The following is a 20,000-nucleotide window of genomic DNA, read 5'->3' as shown; positions in this document are numbered from 1 at the left end:
CAATAAGTGCCGTTTCTGTTCCTCGTTTCGCCCGTGACGCTGCAAGCCGCAAATAAAACACGTCTGTCACTCAAGAAGGGGAAAGAGTGAGATACACAGCGGTGGTGGAGGAGAGGAGGGAGGGGTTTGAAAGGGAATACGTGAGAGAGAAAGGGAGTGCGAGAAAGAAGATGAAAATCATATGCATTAAAAAATACGGAAGGACGGAAGGGTTGAGAGAAACTTTTAGAGTAAAAAAAAGAGTAGAGTGCAAACTCAAAGGAATGACAGAGAAATTCAAGCAGGAGGGTGAAAGAGGAATGTAAATAGCCGGCAAACCAATAGCACATTTTGACCACAGCCTGTTTGTTTGGGTATTTACACTGTGAGGCTACAATCAAGTCCTCAAAGCCCCAGTCCTCATGACAAGGGCCCAATTCAGGGCCGCAGAGTCCCTTAACAACTACCCCCACACACACACACACTCACGTACGAACGTACGCGTGCGCACACGCACACGCACACACACACACACACACACACACACACACACACACACACACACACAGGGAGAACACTCAAGGTTACATCCACTTATTTGTCAATCACTCCAAGACGGAGCAGGAGAGATGCATCACATTTGATCACGCTTAAAAGAGAAAGAGAGAGAGAAAGACAAAGAGAGAAAGAGCACAAGAGAGAGAGAGAGAGAGAGAGAGAGAGAGAGAGAGAGAGAGAGAGAGAGAGAGAGAGAGAGAGAGAGAGAGACAGAGAGAGAGAGAGAGAGAGAGCGATAGAGACAAGAGAGAGGGTGGAGGAAGTGGAACTCGTGAGTTGGCTGAACTTTCGGGGCCTGTTTGGTTTGAGCAGATGTAGAATTAGTACACATCAGTTTGCATCAAGGAGACGAAGAACACTCCTTCACTCTCTCCCTCTCTCTATCAGACACACACACACACACACACACACACACACACACACACACACACACACACGCACACGCACACGCACACGCACGCACGCACGCACGCACGCACGCACGCACGCACACACACACGCCTCTCTCACCCGCGGTGTCTGTTGACTCTGCTAGGATAATTATCAATGTGATGTCAATTCCCACGGCAACTACTTTTTCTTCTCCTTCTTGAACCCTGTCTGATGTCTCTCTGGACGACCATTCGCCAGCTGTTCCACCACCAAGCATCTAATTGAAAACACTGTACCGTTTTATAACACCAACGTTTTGGAACAAACTAACTCCGCCTCAGTTCAGCGCTCAGTCAAAGTGTTGGGTTAAGGGCTTGGATATACTTTGCTGTTGCTCGCGGTGTCGCAAGCTCGAAAATGACAGATCTACAAGTTCACAAAACACGCGAGCGAGCCCCCATGACCTTATGACCTTGTCAAACACCACAGACTGGTAATGAAACGCCCGGATATGTGTGTGTGTCTGTGTGTGTGTGTGTGTGTGTGTGCGTGCGTGCGTGCGTGTGTGTGTGCGTGCGTGCGTGTGTACAAAGCAATTACATAGTACAAGCTTTAGTTACTTAATAGAAACTATAACATTTTGTATTGGGATTATTTTTTTAACGCCTGTGCAAATACTGTACATTATAATAATTATGTATCAGAGAGATTTCCATTAAGGGCTTGCACGGTATTACTGTGTCCTCAGAATACTTTTCCATTGGTTAATGCAGTTCGACACGCAGGAATAAGGCCACTGTACCTTGCAGACTTCAATGAGCTAATCGTAGAAGGGCTCGCTAAACCTCAGGCGTACAAACACATTATTAATGGATCGGAAAAAATAGATGAAAAAAAGTTCACGGCTAACACAAAGCTGATGGCTTCTTTAAAGCTCTGGGGGGATTGAAAAAAAAATACACCTTCAACTAGAGGTGGAGAAATTATTAATTGATGGTTATGAAGAGAAGCATTCTGGATCACAGAACACGATACAGTGGAAACATCAGCACCACATTTTTACTTGTTTCATTTAGCTAAGCTAATGTAGAAGCATACGATATTTATCATTGTTGATGTAATAATGGTGTTTTGATAGTTTATTGGTGGTTGTTATGGTTATAATGCCATGATTATGTATTTATATATGCAGGGCTTTTTCTGATGCAAATGATCGTTTTGATAATAAGCTATGTACTGTATTACAGCATGATGTAATATGTTATTTGGATAGCCTACATAACATTGGATGTGGTGACTGATATAATGTCACGAATAAGTTTAGATTTATTATTGATTAATTGACGTCCCTGCCTGCATTCAGTATATACAGGGACTCCCCTCCCAGTTCTTCCAACCTGTGCTGTCTTAGCCTAGGTCCCAATTAGGGTAGGAGGATATCGTCTCTGTTGGGTGGAAACCTCATATATCCAAAACTGGTACTTTTCAGGATTCAAATTAAAATACAGCAAAAGTGGCAGATCGACAAGCTCAAAGGCACTGCGTTTCGAGCTTGCGGATCTGCTGCTTTTGATGCTTTTGTGCGACGCTGTAGTATGATCAAGTCGAAGTAGGACATTAATTTACGAAAAACACAAAAAGTTAGAATATGGAGATATGAGGTTTCACCCCGACAGCAACGTTTTAAAAGAGAATCTCCATAGTTTGACTCTGATGAAGATGCACCATGCATCAAAACTTGCATCAATGTGTTCCGGTGTTCCACTTTGGAAGATCAACCTGTTCTGAGAGCACCGCACTGTCCGGACATGGCATGGCCAGACTAATATCACTGCGTAGATATTAGTCTGGAATCTCTCTGTGGAACCTGCATTTCTGAGGGGCAAAAAAAAAAATGCCTCAAACCCGCCCCATATTTGCATACTGGGCTGTGATTGGTCCCTCACAACTTCGGAGGGAGAGAAATAAAATCTCTATTGAGAGGGGCCAGACCTAATCTGCCAAGGACAATTTGTTTTTGCAATGGCAGATTCGTCTGGAACCAGGCTAGTCCGGACAGGCCTAGAACTCCTTTCCATGTGGACTGGCTAGAGCGCATGAACCTTCTCCTTTCATCTAATTAATTCACTAACACACAGCTTCTGTTGAAACTAATTGACAAAGAAATGCTATGGGGCATGTCATTGTAGGCAAACATTTAACATAAACATAAAAAAAATATTATATAACAAATTTAAAAGAAATAGCGAAAAGAGCATATCTACAGGCGCATCTCATGCAACACATTGTGAGGTTATATAGATGGGCTGTTTTTGACGTTTTTAATAAAATAGGGCTTAAGTGGTTAACAAGACAATTTTATCTGTATGAGCAACTTTATGAGTCATGATAAGGTTGATGTGTGCACCTCTGGACAGCGGTGGGACGTTCAGATACAGACTCACACTGAACCTCTGAACCACACTGTTCTGCTTTACAATTCACATCACACTGCTGGGCCAAGATGCTGTCATGTCTTAAGGGATTTGGGCTTTCTATCTTTGGAACAGGAGGTGTGTGTGTGTGTGTGTGTGTGTGTGTGTGTGTGTGTGTGTGTGTGTGTGTGTGTGTGTGTGTGTGTGTGTGTGTGTGTGTGTGTGTGTGTGTGTGTGTGTGTGTGTGTGTGTGTGTGTGTGTGTGCCTGCGTGTGTGTGCCTGCATGTGACTGCGGTGTGTCCTGCGACGTGTCAATGAATCACACTAAACGTGCGTGACAAGCAGTGGTGAGATGGGCAGGGGGGTTGTGGAGCAGGGGGTAGGCGCGTGCACACGTGTGTGTGTGTGTGTGTGTGTGTGTGTGTGTGTGTGTGTGTGTGTGTGTGTGTGTGTGTGTGTGTGTGTGTGTGTGTGTGTGTGTGTGCGCGTGCGCGCGCGTTCTGTGTGTAATCTGCAGAGATGCACCGCTGCACCACTTTAGTGGGGAGGCCCCTAATTGCGAGTGATGCTGAGGAACACATGTGAGAAAGGAGACAGGGAAGGAAACGGGAGTCAGATGTCGCTGAGCATGCAGGCACATGTTCAGTACAACTTCTGCAAGGGTAGGAACACAACCTGTCTGGTACTGGGAGAGTCAGTCATGGTGCTGGGAGAGTCAGTCATGGTACTGGGAGGAGAGTCAGTCAGTCATGGTATTGGGAGGAGAGTCAGTCATGGTACTGGGAGAGTCAGTCATGGTATTGGGAGAGTCAGTCATGGTACTGGGAGGAGAGTCAGTCAGTCATGGTACTGGGAGGAGAGTCAGTCAGTCATGGTATTGGGAGGAGAGTCAGTCATGGTACTGGGAGAGTCAGTCATGGTATTGGGAGAGTCAGTCATGGTACTGGGAGAGTCAGTCATGGTATTGGGAGAGTCAGTCCTGGTACTGGGAGAGTCAGTCATGGTACTGGGAGAGTCAGTCATGGTATTGGGAGAGTCAGTCATGGTACTGGGAGAGTCAGTCATGGTACTGGGAGAGTCAGTCATGGTACTGGGAGAGTCAGTCATGGTATTGGGAGAGTCAGTCATGGTACTGGGAGAGTCAGTCATGGTACTGGGAGAGTCAGTCATGGTACTGGGAGAGTCAGTCATGGTACTGGGAGAGTCAGTCATGGTACTGGGAGAGTCAGTCATGGTACTGGGAGAGTCAGTCATGGTATTGGGAGAGTCAGTCATGGTACTGGGAGAGTCAGTCACGGCCCAAAGGTTGGCCCTGGCCCACAGGTTGAAAAATGGCTGATCTAATCTATCTATGTAATCTATCTATCTCTCTTTCTATCTCTGTGTGCTTGTCTATCAATCAATCAATCAATCAATCAATCCGGAGGAACACATGTCAACAAGACGTGCATACTGCAGAAGTCGTCAGTAGGTCAGTGTGGGTACGCTGCAGTTAAACAAAACTCTCATTCTCAACAAATAATCAATCGACAAAATGATCAAGTAGGGCCGCTAAACACAAAAAAGTTAGAATATGGAGATACAAGACATCAGCCCGACAGCAACGAACATGCTGGTCTAGTGCTAGTCGAGTCCCGCGGGAACACTTAGCAGCCCTCTTGTGCCATTTAACGCATCGGCATTGACAGAAAGACGTTGGCGTCATGCGGACGTCTTCGCTCTGTGGAGGTGGGAGGTGAGGGGGTGGCTGAGGGGGCTTTAACAATGTGGAGAGACGCCAGTGCAGTGACATCAGCGACCCCAGGCACATTATTGTCAGGGAGCATGGCCTTCAGCTCGCCCATTGTGCGGGGCCCATCTCATCAGGAATGCAACACACACACACACACACACACACACACACACACACACACACACACACACACACACACACACACACACACACACACACACACACACACACACACACACACACACACACACACAGCCCTTTCAATTCAAATTCTACTCCCTTTTTTGTCCTGTCGTCCTCTTTTTATGCGTCCATATGCACTTGTCCTTCTCTTGTGCTCTCTAATCTAGAGTTTATGCATTTCGTTTGTTCTTTTTTTCCCGTTTTCCCATTGGTCCTCCACATCATGACCTTGCACACCAGGGGTATGACAGTGTGTCAGTTAGGAGAAGCTGTGATTATTAAGGTTCAGAGCAACAAGCCTCATCTGTTTTTAGTCATTTTCTTTTGTGCTTTGTGTTTTGATTGATTTGTTGAATACTTTTATTAACAGTTTGCAAAAAAGTACAGAGGTACAATTATACAATAATGCTAAAAGGATAACACAAAAAGCCCAAAGGGCTTGTTTCCATTGTGATCGTGTGTATTAAATTCATCAAGACATACAACACTATACAAGAAATCATCAAAACTAGGGGCAATAAAAGTATATTTACAGAAAAACAGTGGGGGGAGCATTTATTTTGGCAAGCTAGAACTGAAGACTTGTCTAGGTCCAGTTGCAAATTGCATAAAAGGTGCTCTTTTATTACGGTTTTGAAGGAGTCATACTTTTTGAAGGCTGGTGGTAGGGCATTCCACAATTTGGCGGCATAACAGCAAAATGAATTCATCCCCATGTTTGTGCTGAATCCGTTCTCAGACACATTGAGGACTGGATAGGCATGGACATGTACTGGAAAATCAATCAATCAAGGAAAGAAGGAAGGAAGGAAGGAAGGAAGGAAGGAAGGAAGGAAGGAAGGAAGGAAGGAGGGAAGGAGGGAAGGAAGGAAGGAATGATGGAAGGAAGGAAGGAAGGAAGGACGGAAGGAAGGAAGGAAGGAAGGAAGGAAGGAAGGAAGGAAGGAAGGAGGAAGGAAGGAAGGAAGGAAGGAGAGAAATCATGCAAATCATGGGCGTCGATTTCCGTTTCCGTTAGTGGGTGCTCAAAACTGTTGAATGCCAGTTAACTCTGTGAGTGTACAAATGGAACCCGTTATTCTCAGAGTTACAGACCCATAAGAGTCCAATTGGTACTCTGCCCCCCGCCAGCCCAGAATGAGAGGGCAGTATATTAACCAGTGTGGTTGCTATGGTTGTAAAGAAGTTGTTTAACCCTCTAAGACCCAGCGATGCTTTAGAGCAACAATTATATTTTATAAAGAAAGGAGTTTAAATAATTTGTTTTTCTGTAATTTTTTCACCTCTAAATCCTCATTGGGTCCTATTGTTTAGTCTTACAATGCCATTGGCCAGGATATTTGCATATAAATACCCCCCACAGAGCCAGGAATCATCACAACTTGAAAAATCTCTGTTGGAACAGATCTCTTTTTTCCCTGGAAGATATTCCTCACAAAAAAGTAAGTAATATGCCTGTAATATTTGTTTTGGTGAACATTACAATGTCTAGAACATGTACATATGTTATTATTGTGAAATATATGTCCCAACTTTAAATTATAGCATGATTCATACTTGTTGCTTTTGGTCAACGTTGGGCCCTCTTGGTTGCAAAAAATACAAGGGTAGGCCTAATGTTCACCTGCTACTGTTCAGCCTTATATATAGTTTTCGCAATAGATTTAAACAGTTATAATTTTCTTTCAATACTACAAGGACAGTGGGACCAATGTGGTAATTTTTGGGGGGTTGTGGGGGTTGTTCATTATTCATTCGAGGGGTGGTGGGTACTTAGGGGCAATGTAATGATGATGACCACTTAGGGGCAATCATCATCAAACAATAGGTTGGCCAGACAGTATTGTATGACTTGTGAAATGTTGTGAGCAGTGATGTGTAAGAACTTGTAAGCACTACTAAATGTACTAATGGTATGTCTTTATTTCATTTCAGAATGCCACAATAACAGAAAGGGCCTCGCTTCACAGCAAGGGATGTTATGGATATCGTGATGAACGGAGAGAGTGATGTTGACATAGACATCAATGAGACTGATGAAGAGTCAGATGAAGAGGACTGTGGCGTGGGGTCCAAAGAAAACCAACCACCCGAACCACCCAGTGAACCCACTGACCGCCCAGCAGACATTCAGCTGCCCCAACTGACCAAACCCGCTCATCGCCGTGATTTAATAAAATTGATTTAAAAATATGGCTTATTGGTGTTATTATTCATAATGTATACTGTTCTGAGGCCAAATATTATTCATAATTGATCTGAGGCCAAATAATAAACCATATAAATGAATCATTAAGTTGTTTTAGTGAAGTAATTACACATTTGCCATGTTATCCATAAAAATGGCCTATAGGAAATTTTGCTATCTGATAGACCCAACGTTGCTAAATGTCAACATTTGCATAAAAACTTACCAAAACATATATTTTTTAAAAACATTATATTTTCCTCTTCAAAATACTCCTACAAGACCATCTGAAAGGTTTTTTTTTTTTTTTTTTGCAAGTACAAATATATCCGGGTCTTACAGGGTTAAGTGATTTGCCACATCCAGCTTATCTGTAATGAGCGTTTTTGGTTATTTTTAGCTCATCAGTACGGTTTATGAGGTATTCAGTGTTGAACTGATCACACTCAGTGTGGCTTTTGCAAAACTCAGAAATACTTTTGTCTCTGACCTTCAGATGTCCGGGGTTATCCATGGCTGCGAGCATGAACTGTTTTCATGGTGGGTGCCAAATTGTCTGAAATGTTGTTTTGTTTTGAAGCTGAGCCATACCTCCTCGGTCTGAGAACTCTTGAGTTCATTGGATTAGTCCAGCCTCCCCAGGTCGCGATTTAAGGCCTCAGTATTTTTTTTGTGATCTAATCTGATATATTCTGGGATTGCCGGCCTTAGGTTTTAGAATTTTGCGGGTACAGAAGATGATGTAGTGATCACTTACACCGCATTCAAAAACCCCACTAAGAGACAGAGAGAGAGAGGCAGAGAGAGACAGAGAGAGAGAGAGAGAAAGAGAGAGAGAGAGAGAGAGAGAGAGAGAGAGAGAGAGAGAGAGAGAGAGAGAGAGAGAGAGAGGAGAGAGAGAGAGGGGAGAGAGAGAGAGAGAGAGAGAGAGAGAGAGAGAGAGAGAGAGAGAGAGAGAGAGAATGACAGCCAGAGTGTATGTGTGTGGGACAGAGAGATTTAACTACTGAACTGTGTGTGTGTGTGTGTGTGTGTGTGTGTGTGTGTGTGTGTGTGTGTGTGTGTGTGTGTGTGTGTGTGTGTGTGTGTGTGTGTGTGTGTGTGTGTGTGTGTGTGTGTGTGTGTAATGATGTCAGGCAGCATGCAAATCACCTAGCAGAAGAAACGTTGTAAATCACGAGCACGAGCCAAGAGGAGAGGAAACGACATGCAGAGCAATCACACACACACACACACACACACACACACACACACACACACACACACACACACACACACACACACACACACAGTAGTGTGAATGTGAACGCTCATTATTATACTAGTCATAAACCATGACTTACACAGTGACAAATACATTACTTTACCAGCTGTAAGTATTATGTTGCCTACAGCTGTGTGTGTGATACAGTAAACATGTACATTATGGTTGCTCTCTACATGGATACAAACTGTTGCCACAGTCATTCACAGTGGTAGATGAAGTACCTAGATTTCTTTTACTTATACAGCACTGCTTCTCAAACAGCACTGCTTCTCAAACTTTTAGGATCCTCAAAAAAAGCCAAAAAAGTATTTGGCCGCGGACCCCAGCTTGTGTTGTGCCAGGAACCCCCAGAAGAGAAAATTTGTGTAAAAACAAATCTGAATTATTCAAAAAGCTCAAGTAAAAGTACAAAAGTATTGGCATAAAAAATATACTTCCTTGACGAGAAAATGCCGAACATTTGTTTAAACCACTGGTTTAAACAACATTAGGAAGGACGCCCAAATAAGCAATACCCCCCCCCCCCAAAAAAAAACAACAACCCGCAACTAGCAATATTTATAAGCGACAGAGAGACAAGCCCCAAGTCGCTTATAATAACCGGACTTGGCAACAACACTAGTGGCTGGGGTCATGGAGTCATGCTGAAGCTGGGGGTCTGTTTATTGTTATGAGAGTTCACCTGGAGCTACACTGCATAATGCCTTGCAGGGTTTGGGCTGCTAGCTGCCCCCTAGAGCAGTTTACTATGCATCGGTAAACTGAGAGTGTCCAATGCATAGTAACACTTGTTCACTCTCAGAGTTAGCAATCATTTAGCTGTGGACCCCCTGGAACCATCTCAAGAACCCCACTTTGAACCTCTGACCTAGATGATTTTGTTTAGATTATATCTTGTGTGGCACCAAAGTGTTGAATGTACAAGTTTCACTACAATCCACACACAATTAGATTTTATTTTTTGATATTTTGGCTTGAGAATGATGCCAGAAAAGGGTGCACTCTCTGCTGTATAGTGAAGGTGAGCTCTAGAGGTTCGTCAACATGCGATTCCAATTTGGGGTTGATTGGATGTTGTGTTCATGATATATGAAAAAAAATGGGGAATATCAAAAAGCTGTTTGACCCTCATTGTCACATGGCTCACAAGATCATGTGTACCTCATTTGGTGAAGACTGGTTTAAACCCCTATGGATCAAAGTGAAATCATTTTTGGCTCTGCATTGTGCAGGAGGCCCCAAAATATGTGATTCAATGTTGGGGTCGATCTGACAATGTGTTGTAAAAATAGGCCCGTACTGCAAACTTTGTAAACCAATCATATCCATTTGGAATGGAATATCACAAATCAGCATGACACATGTTTATCTCGTGACTCCTGAGATAAAGTGTCGCAATTTGTGTTCGGGTTAGGAGGAGTAAAAAATTTTGTTTTTAGAAAAAATGCAAAATGTTGGAAAATATAGTTTAGGGGAAATGGGCGTGGCCTATATGGGGACCTGCATCATGATCCAAGGAATCCAGGGAAAACATTTTGATTGAACCACCTACGGTTCACTTATAGGCCAAAACGTGACGCATGCATCAAAAATTGGTACTGGTCAGGTCCAGTGGTTTACGACATTAGCTCCAGAGACAGACACACACACACACACACACACACACACACACACACACACAGAAATACATTTGTGAGATATTTTCAAATATATTTTCGTGAACGGAAATTACACAAACAGATGGCAGCTTCCTTTCTCATCGTTCCAGACTCTATATAGCATTCAAAGATTGTGGAATAGTTGTCTGGCTACACGAGACTACTATAGTGGGGGGGGGGCTGTTTTTACGTCTGGAGACTCCTGTCCAGGACAGGGTTCAGACGTGCCTCCTGCAGGAGACTTGGCTCAGATCTGAACCCATTTCATTTGCGACCGCATTACCATGCTGACATCGAACCCACGACCTTCCGCATTAAAGGCACGTGCTCTGACCGCTACACTAGGGTGGCCCCAAAGACAGAAAAACATAATTGAGTCAAATCATGTGGGTTTTGGGGGATTGACAGGGCCGCTGTTAAGTGAATTGTGCAAAGCAATTACAGATATGTGATTGAGCCATTTCCTTTTATTTGACAATTTGGTTGGCTTTGAAATGTGCGTCTGCTTCTCAGCATTCTCATGGTCAAGGGCCCACTTGAAAATCTTAAAAGCGTTCGTGGCCCACCCATCTGCCTACTTAAGTGGTCGGATGGGCATTTTCAGAGCATGTTTATTTTAGGTTGAGAATCAATATGAAGTTATACAGTATAATATACTGTAGAAGATACTGTTCGAAGATCATATTATGATCTTCAAAACATAATAATAGCTACTGTATAGATATGGGTTTGATAATACTGTATAAAGAGTTGTGACAAACAGCAGCTTTCTGTGCAAAATGATGTTTCATGTTTATGTTTTGAAGGCATTTTAGAGGACAGAGTGACATAATGATGCATTACTAACACGTGTGACAACAGCTGCTATTTTACACTGTTTAATGCATGTGTCTCACAATGAAAGAATTACGTTTTGAGTGAAAATTCCCTTTTTAATCAAGGTCCAACAAAGATTTTCTTTCGGGAGCAGTGAATGCATATAGCGCAGCAATAAGTTATTTTAAATATTCAACACGCTTCTTGTATGACATTCTATTATAGTGCCATAAAACACACAGCATCACACAGATAAATTCCTACAGTTCGAAGTTCGAACCGAGACTGAGGGATGTTAAATTGAATTTTAAGTATTCAACCCGATGACATTCAGAATCCTTTAAAGTCCAAACTGCCACATTTCAAACGTGGAAAGTGTTGAAAAGACAAGGTTACAGGTGCCAGCGTATTTCAAAGAATGGAGACACATGGAGGGGAAAAATACACACGCCAGTCTAAATATTTCTCTCATTCAGACGTGTTATGTAAAAAAGTCCCACAGTTCCAACCGTAGTTGTTCTTTTTGCAGTGGCAATGAGGTCTTTTCCACATGACTCTTTCCATGTGACACCAGTCAAGGTGACACGGAGCGCGACATGTTTGTCAGGGTCCATTTTCATCTGTCACTTACAATATTTCACATGGGATAAAAAGTCTGTGTTGGGAATCAATTCACTTCAGTTTTACCCTGATTTCACGGTGGGTTCATATAATGTATTATTATTATTTTGTTGTTGTTGTTGTTGTTGTTGTTGTTATTATAGTTGTAAATAAATCTAATCTTTTGGGATATAGATGAAAAGCCTACTACCGGTGTCTCCAAACTGAAAAACTAACTGTCTATTTATCTTGATGTTTGAGATTGTTATCTATGCTTCCACTAACCACTTAGTGTGTACTATAAATGTTTTCAAAAATAGCTTATCTACAAGTTCACAATGTCATGATGTAAGGGGCGGCAGTACAGTAGCTCAGGGGGTAGAGCGGCCATTTGGGAAACAGTTCCCGGTTCAATCCCCGGCCCCCCTGAGTTAGTGTAGAAGTGTCCTTGAGCAAGACACTGAACCCCTAACTGCTCCCGAGTAGGTTGCATGGCTTCCTCCGCCGTCGGTGTGTATGTGTTAATGGGTGAATGTAATGTACATTGTAAAGCGCTTTGGATGAAGGTGCTATATAAATGTACCATTTAACATTTGTGATGTGACGCATTGTGAGCTTGCTATTTTATTTTTTATTTTTTAATCTTCATCAAACATTCTTGCCTATAATGACATGGCCAACATAGGGACGGCCGGTTGAAAGTGGTAAAGATTGTGTTGTGAAATCTTAATGTAAATTGATCATTAATCCATTAATACCGGGAAAGCATCTATGTCAAATTAGATTTTACCGTTGAATATTCAACAATAGCAGATATACAAGCTGCTATATACACAGCGCGTCACTTCGTGCCACGCTGTGAGCTTTTACATCTGCTATTTTTGAAAACATTAGAAAAATCTTGAAAGTGCATTTTTTAACACAAACCTTCTCTTCTGGGGGTCCCTGGCACAAAACATTTTCAAATGGGGGTCCCCAGCCAAATATCAATTTGGGGATCTTTGGCACGAGAATGTTTGATTGATCTAGAAGGCATTCGTAGAATCGGCCTCAGGTCTTGGGTTATATGACAGACAGACAAACAGACAGACAGACAGTCTGACCAGCAGCATCCACTCACCTCTGGATGTGTGCTCCTCCGTCAGGGCAGCGGTGTGGTGTCTGGGCTGGTAGTAGGTGGAGGAGGTGGTGGTGGTGCTGGTGGTGGGGGTGGACAGTGAGCAGGCCTCATCCTCCTCTTCCTCATCCTGGCAGGTCGTGTGGGGCCCCTGAGGGCCCGGCAGAGGGGAGCTGGCAGGACGCGAGCCACTGGTGACAGAGCTGGACGGCCGAGAGCTGGCACAGTTCTATACCAAACCAAGACAGTCACACACATAGAGGGAGTTAATGGGAGAGCTGGCACAGTTCTATACCAACCAAGACACACATAGGAGGAGTTAATGGGAGAAATACAGGGAGAGAGGAGAGGAGAAAAGACAGGACAAGATGTGTTGAGGTAAGATACCATGAAATGATACAGTAATATGATTGATAAACAAATGTGTTATTTTCTGCAGCATCAATCGCCCATAAACATGCACCACACATAGAACTAGAAAAAGTGCTCCTCGGAGCACAGGTCTCCGAATCAGAATCAAAATCAGAATCAGTTTTATTGTCACATCACAAGTTTACAAGGTAAAAAAGTGGGTGAAATTCGTTTTTGTACATCGTTCCCATCGCAACGTTAGTTTCCATAGAAAGAAGAGGGGGGGGGGGGAGAAGAAGAGGGGGTGGGGGGCAAGTGGGAAGGAGATCAAAACAAGAGAGCAACAGAAGGCCAGACAAGTTATCTACATATTTACAAAGTACCTGAGATAATAAAAAACTAAAAAAAACTAAGGTGCCTGAGCATAGCAGCAATGTATGTATACTGTGCATGTTATACTTATACTGTGCATGATATACATATGGACGTTAAGGTGCTTGGAGGAAAAGAGCACAATAAAAAAAAAAAAAAGTCAGTGCGTTATACATGGGATTAAGGTGCAAAAGGTCAGTGCGTGTCCACCTAGGGTGGACTGACCCTAGTATAATCCGCAAGTAGCTCCATGAGGGAGTGCAACAAAAAGTCAGGTCAGGTAGGCTTTTGTGGGCCAGCAATGTTCCGAATTTGCCAATCAGGATGAAATATGAAAAATCAGATGGATCCATCTTGATCACTTGACTATAGAGATAATTTGCACCAATTTACGTGATGTTTGGACAAACTTTGTAGGAGTAATATATAAAAAAAAAATCGCAAAAATCTGCCTCCAGGTGGCGCTATAATAGGGCAATATTAAAAGGGTGGCATTTGTTCCTCAACGTAGTGCGAATGTTCGTGCAAAGTTTCACCGAAACACTGCGTTCATGATTTGCGGCATTTTGTGCTAAACAGGCCACTCCTGCAAGCTTTAGACGTCAATCTTAGCCAATCAGGATGGAATATGGAAGATCTAACATATCCATCTTGATCACATGACTGTGTACTGATTTGGGTGAAATTTGGATAAAATCTGAAGGAGTAATATAAAAAAATGGTTTTACATAAGTCGGCCTCCTGGTGGCGCTATAAAAGGCAGATGTGAAAAATGCAGGGCTGAGCTTTTTCCTTCTCTTTGGGGAGTGCGCATACAAAGTTTTACACAGATCGGTGCAGTTATAGCTGAAAACACGAATCGGCCTGTTATAGCGCCACCAAAATTTCACGGAAATCGCACGCTGTGTTCATGATTTGAGACAAACTTTGGAAGCCAATCTTAGCCAATCAGGATGGAATATGAAAAATCTGAAAGACCAGTTTTGTTTAATGACTATAGAGATACTGTGTACCGATTTGTGTGATTTTTGGACAAAATTTGTAGGAGTACTGTCAAAAATTGTGCTTTGCAAAAATCGGCCTCCTGGTGGCGCTATAACAGGCCCATGTGAAATATTTGGGGCAGATGTTCGGCTCTGGCATAAAGGGAGTGTGTGCTCTGTTTTTCTGCGATCAAGCCAACGGTGCCAGAGATTCGCTGTTCACAGACGGAACCAAGGACGGACGGACAGACAGACGGACAGACGGATGGACAGACGGATGGACGGACAGAAGGACAGATGGAACATAGAGACAATAAAGGCCACACAGTCAAAGCAGAATAAAAACACATATGACATGTATTATACAACACGCCACGTCAAACTCCACTTCACCCCAGTTCACATGGTAAATAATGACCATATTCTGGTCACTCACATATGTCCACCTATTTGACTGCACTGACTACAACTGCTGAAGGCAGGGCAACAGACATTTGTAAATGATGGAAGTTCTAATACTGTGAAAAAACATTACTTTGACGTAATTTGACATTCTCATAAAAACTTTTTTTTACAATAATTTTGGAAATTAGTGCTTGAACAGCTAACTTCACCCCGCCCCCAACATTCAGGAAACATTGTTCAGTAATGTCAGAAGTGGAAGAAGTTCACCCTGGTAAACTCACCTATAGGTTCCCTTTAAAGTTTAAACAAACCCAAAGATACTTATATCATCAACATACATTTTATTTTGTAGACAATAGCTGGTTTTGAATGTTAGAGGCAACAGTTAGAGGCCAATATTGTGTGTACTCTACAACTAGAGGACCCATTATAAGGTTCCATTTGTACACTCTCAGAGTTAAATTGACACTGTGGACTTCACAGTGCAGACACCTGCTAAGCCGCTATGAGTTAAACCCTCTGAGTTTCAAACCACGCACCACCTCCCCCCCAAGACCTAAATAAACGCCAATCACTGGGAAAAGCCATTTGTTTGCACAGCTCTCTAACAGACTTGAGAAGACTGGGCTGTACAGTGGTGGTTCAATGGACCCCGGGGCCTCTTGTCTTACATGTGTCTGTCAGCCAGGAATGCCTCCGCAATAACTCTCTCTCTCTACTGTACGTCTCTCTATTTCTCTCTCTCACTGTCTCTATATCTATCTCTATCTCTGTCTGTCTGACTCTGTCTGTCTGTGTGTGTGTGTCTCTCTCTCTCTTCTCTCTCTCTCTCTCTCTCTCTCTCTCTCTCTCTCTCTCTCTCTCTCTCTCTCTCTCTCTCTCTCTCTCTCAGCTACACCTGCCACTCTGCCTCGCTTTAATGTAGACATCCCACCTCAAAGTGAGCACGCAAGTCTTATTGGATTTCGGAATCAGTGTGTGAGAGCTAAATGTCTCAACTCTATAGCTGCAAAGAGAGAGAGAGAGAGAGAGAGAGATAGAGACATGTACACATGACACAATGTACACATGCAAACGCGCAGTGTGCGCAGACACACGCGCACACACACACACACACACACACACACACACACTCATCGCCAACCTCCGGGCTTCCTATATCTTGTCAAAACTTGAATTAAGATCAAAAAACTAATCCGCTTCCAATTTATATCTATATTTCAGAGGTGTCAGGGGCACAGGAACTCCAGTGTGGAGGGGGGCCGTTTTTTATTTGGGCCCCTCCACTGACAGCTTTATTTCACAAAGCAATCTGGCTGTGTGTGTACAAGTACGAGGTCACTGGGGGTCAACCAGGCACTCCGTATCAAACAGGCGGGTTACATTGCTCATGGCGTGTGTGTGTGTGTGCGTGTGCGTGTGTGTGTGATAAAGGTGTAGAGTCTGCATTTGTATGTAAGCACCTGCAAGCATTTGTGTAGATTGTCTCTGTCGAGTGGAAACTTCGTATATCCAAAACTGTTACTTTTCCGGATTCAAATTCAAAAATAGCGAAAGTAGCAGATCCACAAGCTGCAAGGATCTTGTGGATCTGCTACTTTTGATTCTTTTGTGTGACACTGTAGTAGGATCAAGTAGGGCATTAATTTACAAAAAAAAAAAAAAAAAGTTGGAGATAAGAGGTTTCTGCCGACAGCAACGATGTTTTAGTGTGTGTGTGTGTGTGTGTGTGTGTGTGTGTGTGTGTGTGTGTGTGTGTGTGTTAGTGTGCGTGTGCGTGCATGCGTAATCCCCCTTCACCAAAGCAAACTGACCCTGGATCGGTGAAGTGTAATGCTGAGAGCTTCGGGTCCGATTTGAACCTGAGCCAGCTGTGAGAAGAACTTTAGCTATTTATGTGGTATGTGCTTTTACCAGGTGAGCCACCGCTATTTTTGTTTTGTGATGTCGTATGACTATTATAAAATAGGCCTTAACCTATTCAATCCGGGAACACATCTGTGTCATTTCAGATGTTAGCTATAACCATTATTTTATACTTTGGATATAAAACAAAATAGCAGATATAAAAGCTTGTGCAAATCTGTGAATATATATATTTTTAAAGCATTTTTTTTTAACTCAAATCTTTGCTTCTGGGGGTCCTTCGAACACAATATTTTGAGATTAGGGTTGGCGACCAAATACATATAATGTTTGGGGTCATTGACATGAAAAGGTTTGAGCACAACTGATACAGCAACATAGAAAACGTGTATAGCAAAACGTTTTCAGAAAACTGTTAGGATTCAGAAGACATTTGTAGATGCGTTCCCGGATTGAATGGGTTAAGTGATGGCATTAACACTCAGCATTTTGCTGTGACAGGAGGTTTCAAGCTTTGCACTCTTGTGCCTGAAACACTAGTCTAGGTAAATGCCTAAGACGTCGAATGATGTTAGAATAGCTACTTTAAATCAAAACCAGACCAATTTAAACACCAATGAGACAATGTTGAAATTTTACACTGAATTCTACTATCTGGTCAACCCCTCAATCGTTCAGAATAAAATTTCCCATAAAATTCCTCCTATCTTGGACATGTGCCATTCGTCTTGTAATGACCCCCCCCCCCCGAACACACACACACACACACACACACACACACACACACACACACACACACACACACACACACACACACACGTTTGTATTACTATGCTTGTGAGGACATAAACATTTTAGGACGGCACTGAAAATAGCTGGAAATAGCAGAGAAATTGCAGATCACGTCGCAGTGTTGTGAGCTTGTAGATTGGCAATTTGTCGGTCTGCACAATTAAGTATAAAATATGGAAAACTCTAACCCCTAAACCTGAAAGAAGAAAAAAAATATATAAATATATATAATTATTTTTGACCATAAAAAAAGAATTCTCTTGTGAGGACAAGGAAAATGATCCTCACAATGATCATGATTCACAATGATTTCTCAAATTCTACTATACTTGTGGGGACATACAGTATGGTCCTCACACGTATAGTAATATAAGTATACACACACACACACACACACACACACACACACACACACACACACACACACACACACACACACACACACACACACACACACACACACACACACACACACACACACACACGCACGCACGCAGGGCGTCTTATAGCTGGCCCCCTGCCTCTCCGTACATACCCAATCCCCTGTTTTACAACAAGGGGGATATATATATAGGGGCATGTGCGGTCATCTAGAGCCAAAGCGGTTCTCCTATCAAGCCAGGGGACAGGTAGATACTGTATTTCACACCTCCATTTATTTTTGCACCACGATTTATGGCGCAAAAATAGCATTAGCTAAAAAACATCAAGTCAGAGCGTGACGGCCTGAAAACCGAGACCGAGAGAGAGGGAGAGAGAGCGAGAGAGAGAGAGAGAGGGAGAGAGAGAGAGAGAGAGAGAGAGAGAGAGAGAGAGAGAGCGAGAACACTAAAAATGAGGAGGGGTCTCACAGATAATATGGTTGCCCAATATATCAGCCTGCTCATCGGGGTTGTGTGGCCCCTAGGGGCCCCCACTACCACACACACACACACACACACACACACACACACACACACACACACACACACACACACACACACACACACACACACACACACACACACACACACACACACACACACACACACGCTAGGCCAATCCTAGGGTATATCGTTGCTGTCAAGCAGAAACCTTGTATGTCCAAAACTGCTACTTTTCAGAAAAATGGAAAAAAGTAGTTCATCATCTAGTCACAAGTTCTTGTTTAAATACATTTAATGGGTTCAACATTTATAAAACCCACACAGACATACATTTGACCACTTTCCGTGTTACGCTACTAATGTTCATTAGTAGCGTAAAAATAGCCGATGTACAAGCTCTGCTATTTTTGCTGCTTTTGTGACACTGTGGTCAGTGGTTCTCAAAGTGGGGTCCGGGGACCCCCAGGGGTCCTTGGAGGGGTTACAGGGGGTCTCCCAGCATAGGGGAGAACGGGGTAAGATGAACCACTTTTTACTTATGTTGACCTCTAGGCAAGGAAAAATGAGATGGAAGTAAAATCTAAACATCTACTAAAACTTCAAGATGTCTTCTATCAATTGAAATAATGAGTGTGCATCTATGACAAATGGTTGTAAAAATATGGGTTCTCAAAAAAAAGTGGTCATGTGGTTCAACTTGCCCCAGGTAAGGGGTAAGTTGATCCTAGTCAAGGGGTAAATTTACCCATATGATATTTTGCATTTTCAAGTTTAAACTTGAACAAATAATGTATTCACGTATCAACAATAATTTAATAACACATTTCCCTTTTGCAAATAGTCTTATTTATTTTCTTAATGGTATTTAAACAATATAAAACCAATTAAATAATGTTTGTTATTCAGAACCTTTTAATATTTGCAATTGTTAATACAATATTGAAAACTTCTCTTGAATGAGTGTATTCATCCAAATGAAAGGTCATACAGCATAATTTGATAAGCAAAGACATAATAAAAAATATGAATGGTGATTAATATTAGGATAATTGGTTCAATTTACCCCAAGGCATTTGGTTCATCTTGCCCCATGGCCACCATTTTGACCTAACCATAGCTTAATGCTTCAGGCTAATCTTTAGCTAAATGATTCACATGGTTTTATACATTGGAATATCACCAACATGCATGATATATAAGTTTCAACCTGGGTACATTTGCTTTAAAATAAAAATCATTATACCAGAAAAGTAAAAAATTTACTTTGACCAGCAAAAAACACTTTTTTGTGTAGGAATATGCTTATCACTTTGCCCATGTGTCTCTAAACTTCACAGCCAGGTGGAAATGATGGGTGTGTCCTGATTTTAAGGTCACATGACAACTCACTGTATAGTTTTAAAGATACAGGGGGTGGTTCAACTTACCCAGAGGTTCATCTTACCCTGTTCTCCCCTAATTAGTTAATATAACCATGAAT

General features: G+C 42.5%; 1 protein-coding gene across 3 annotated transcripts in view; it reads right to left on the bottom strand.

Moving 5' to 3' along the window:
- LOC308086316 (adhesion G protein-coupled receptor D2) overlaps positions 1-20,000 on the bottom strand; it is a 168,902-nt gene that overhangs the window by 63,297 nt on the left and 85,605 nt on the right. For all 3 annotated transcript variants that reach the window (XM_080429826.1, XM_080429828.1, XM_080429827.1), the window contains one exon: positions 12,889-13,114. In XM_080429826.1, the coding sequence (XP_080285952.1) occupies positions 12,889-13,114 (226 nt within the window). The remainder of the gene's footprint in view (positions 1-12,888; positions 13,115-20,000) is intronic.

The sequence above is a fragment of the Gymnoscopelus braueri genome, assembly GCF_963280865.1.
Source record: "Gymnoscopelus braueri genome assembly, chromosome: 6".
Taxonomy (NCBI): domain Eukaryota; kingdom Metazoa; phylum Chordata; class Actinopteri; order Myctophiformes; family Myctophidae; genus Gymnoscopelus; species Gymnoscopelus braueri.
This window is presented reverse-complemented; position numbering and strand designations above follow the sequence as displayed.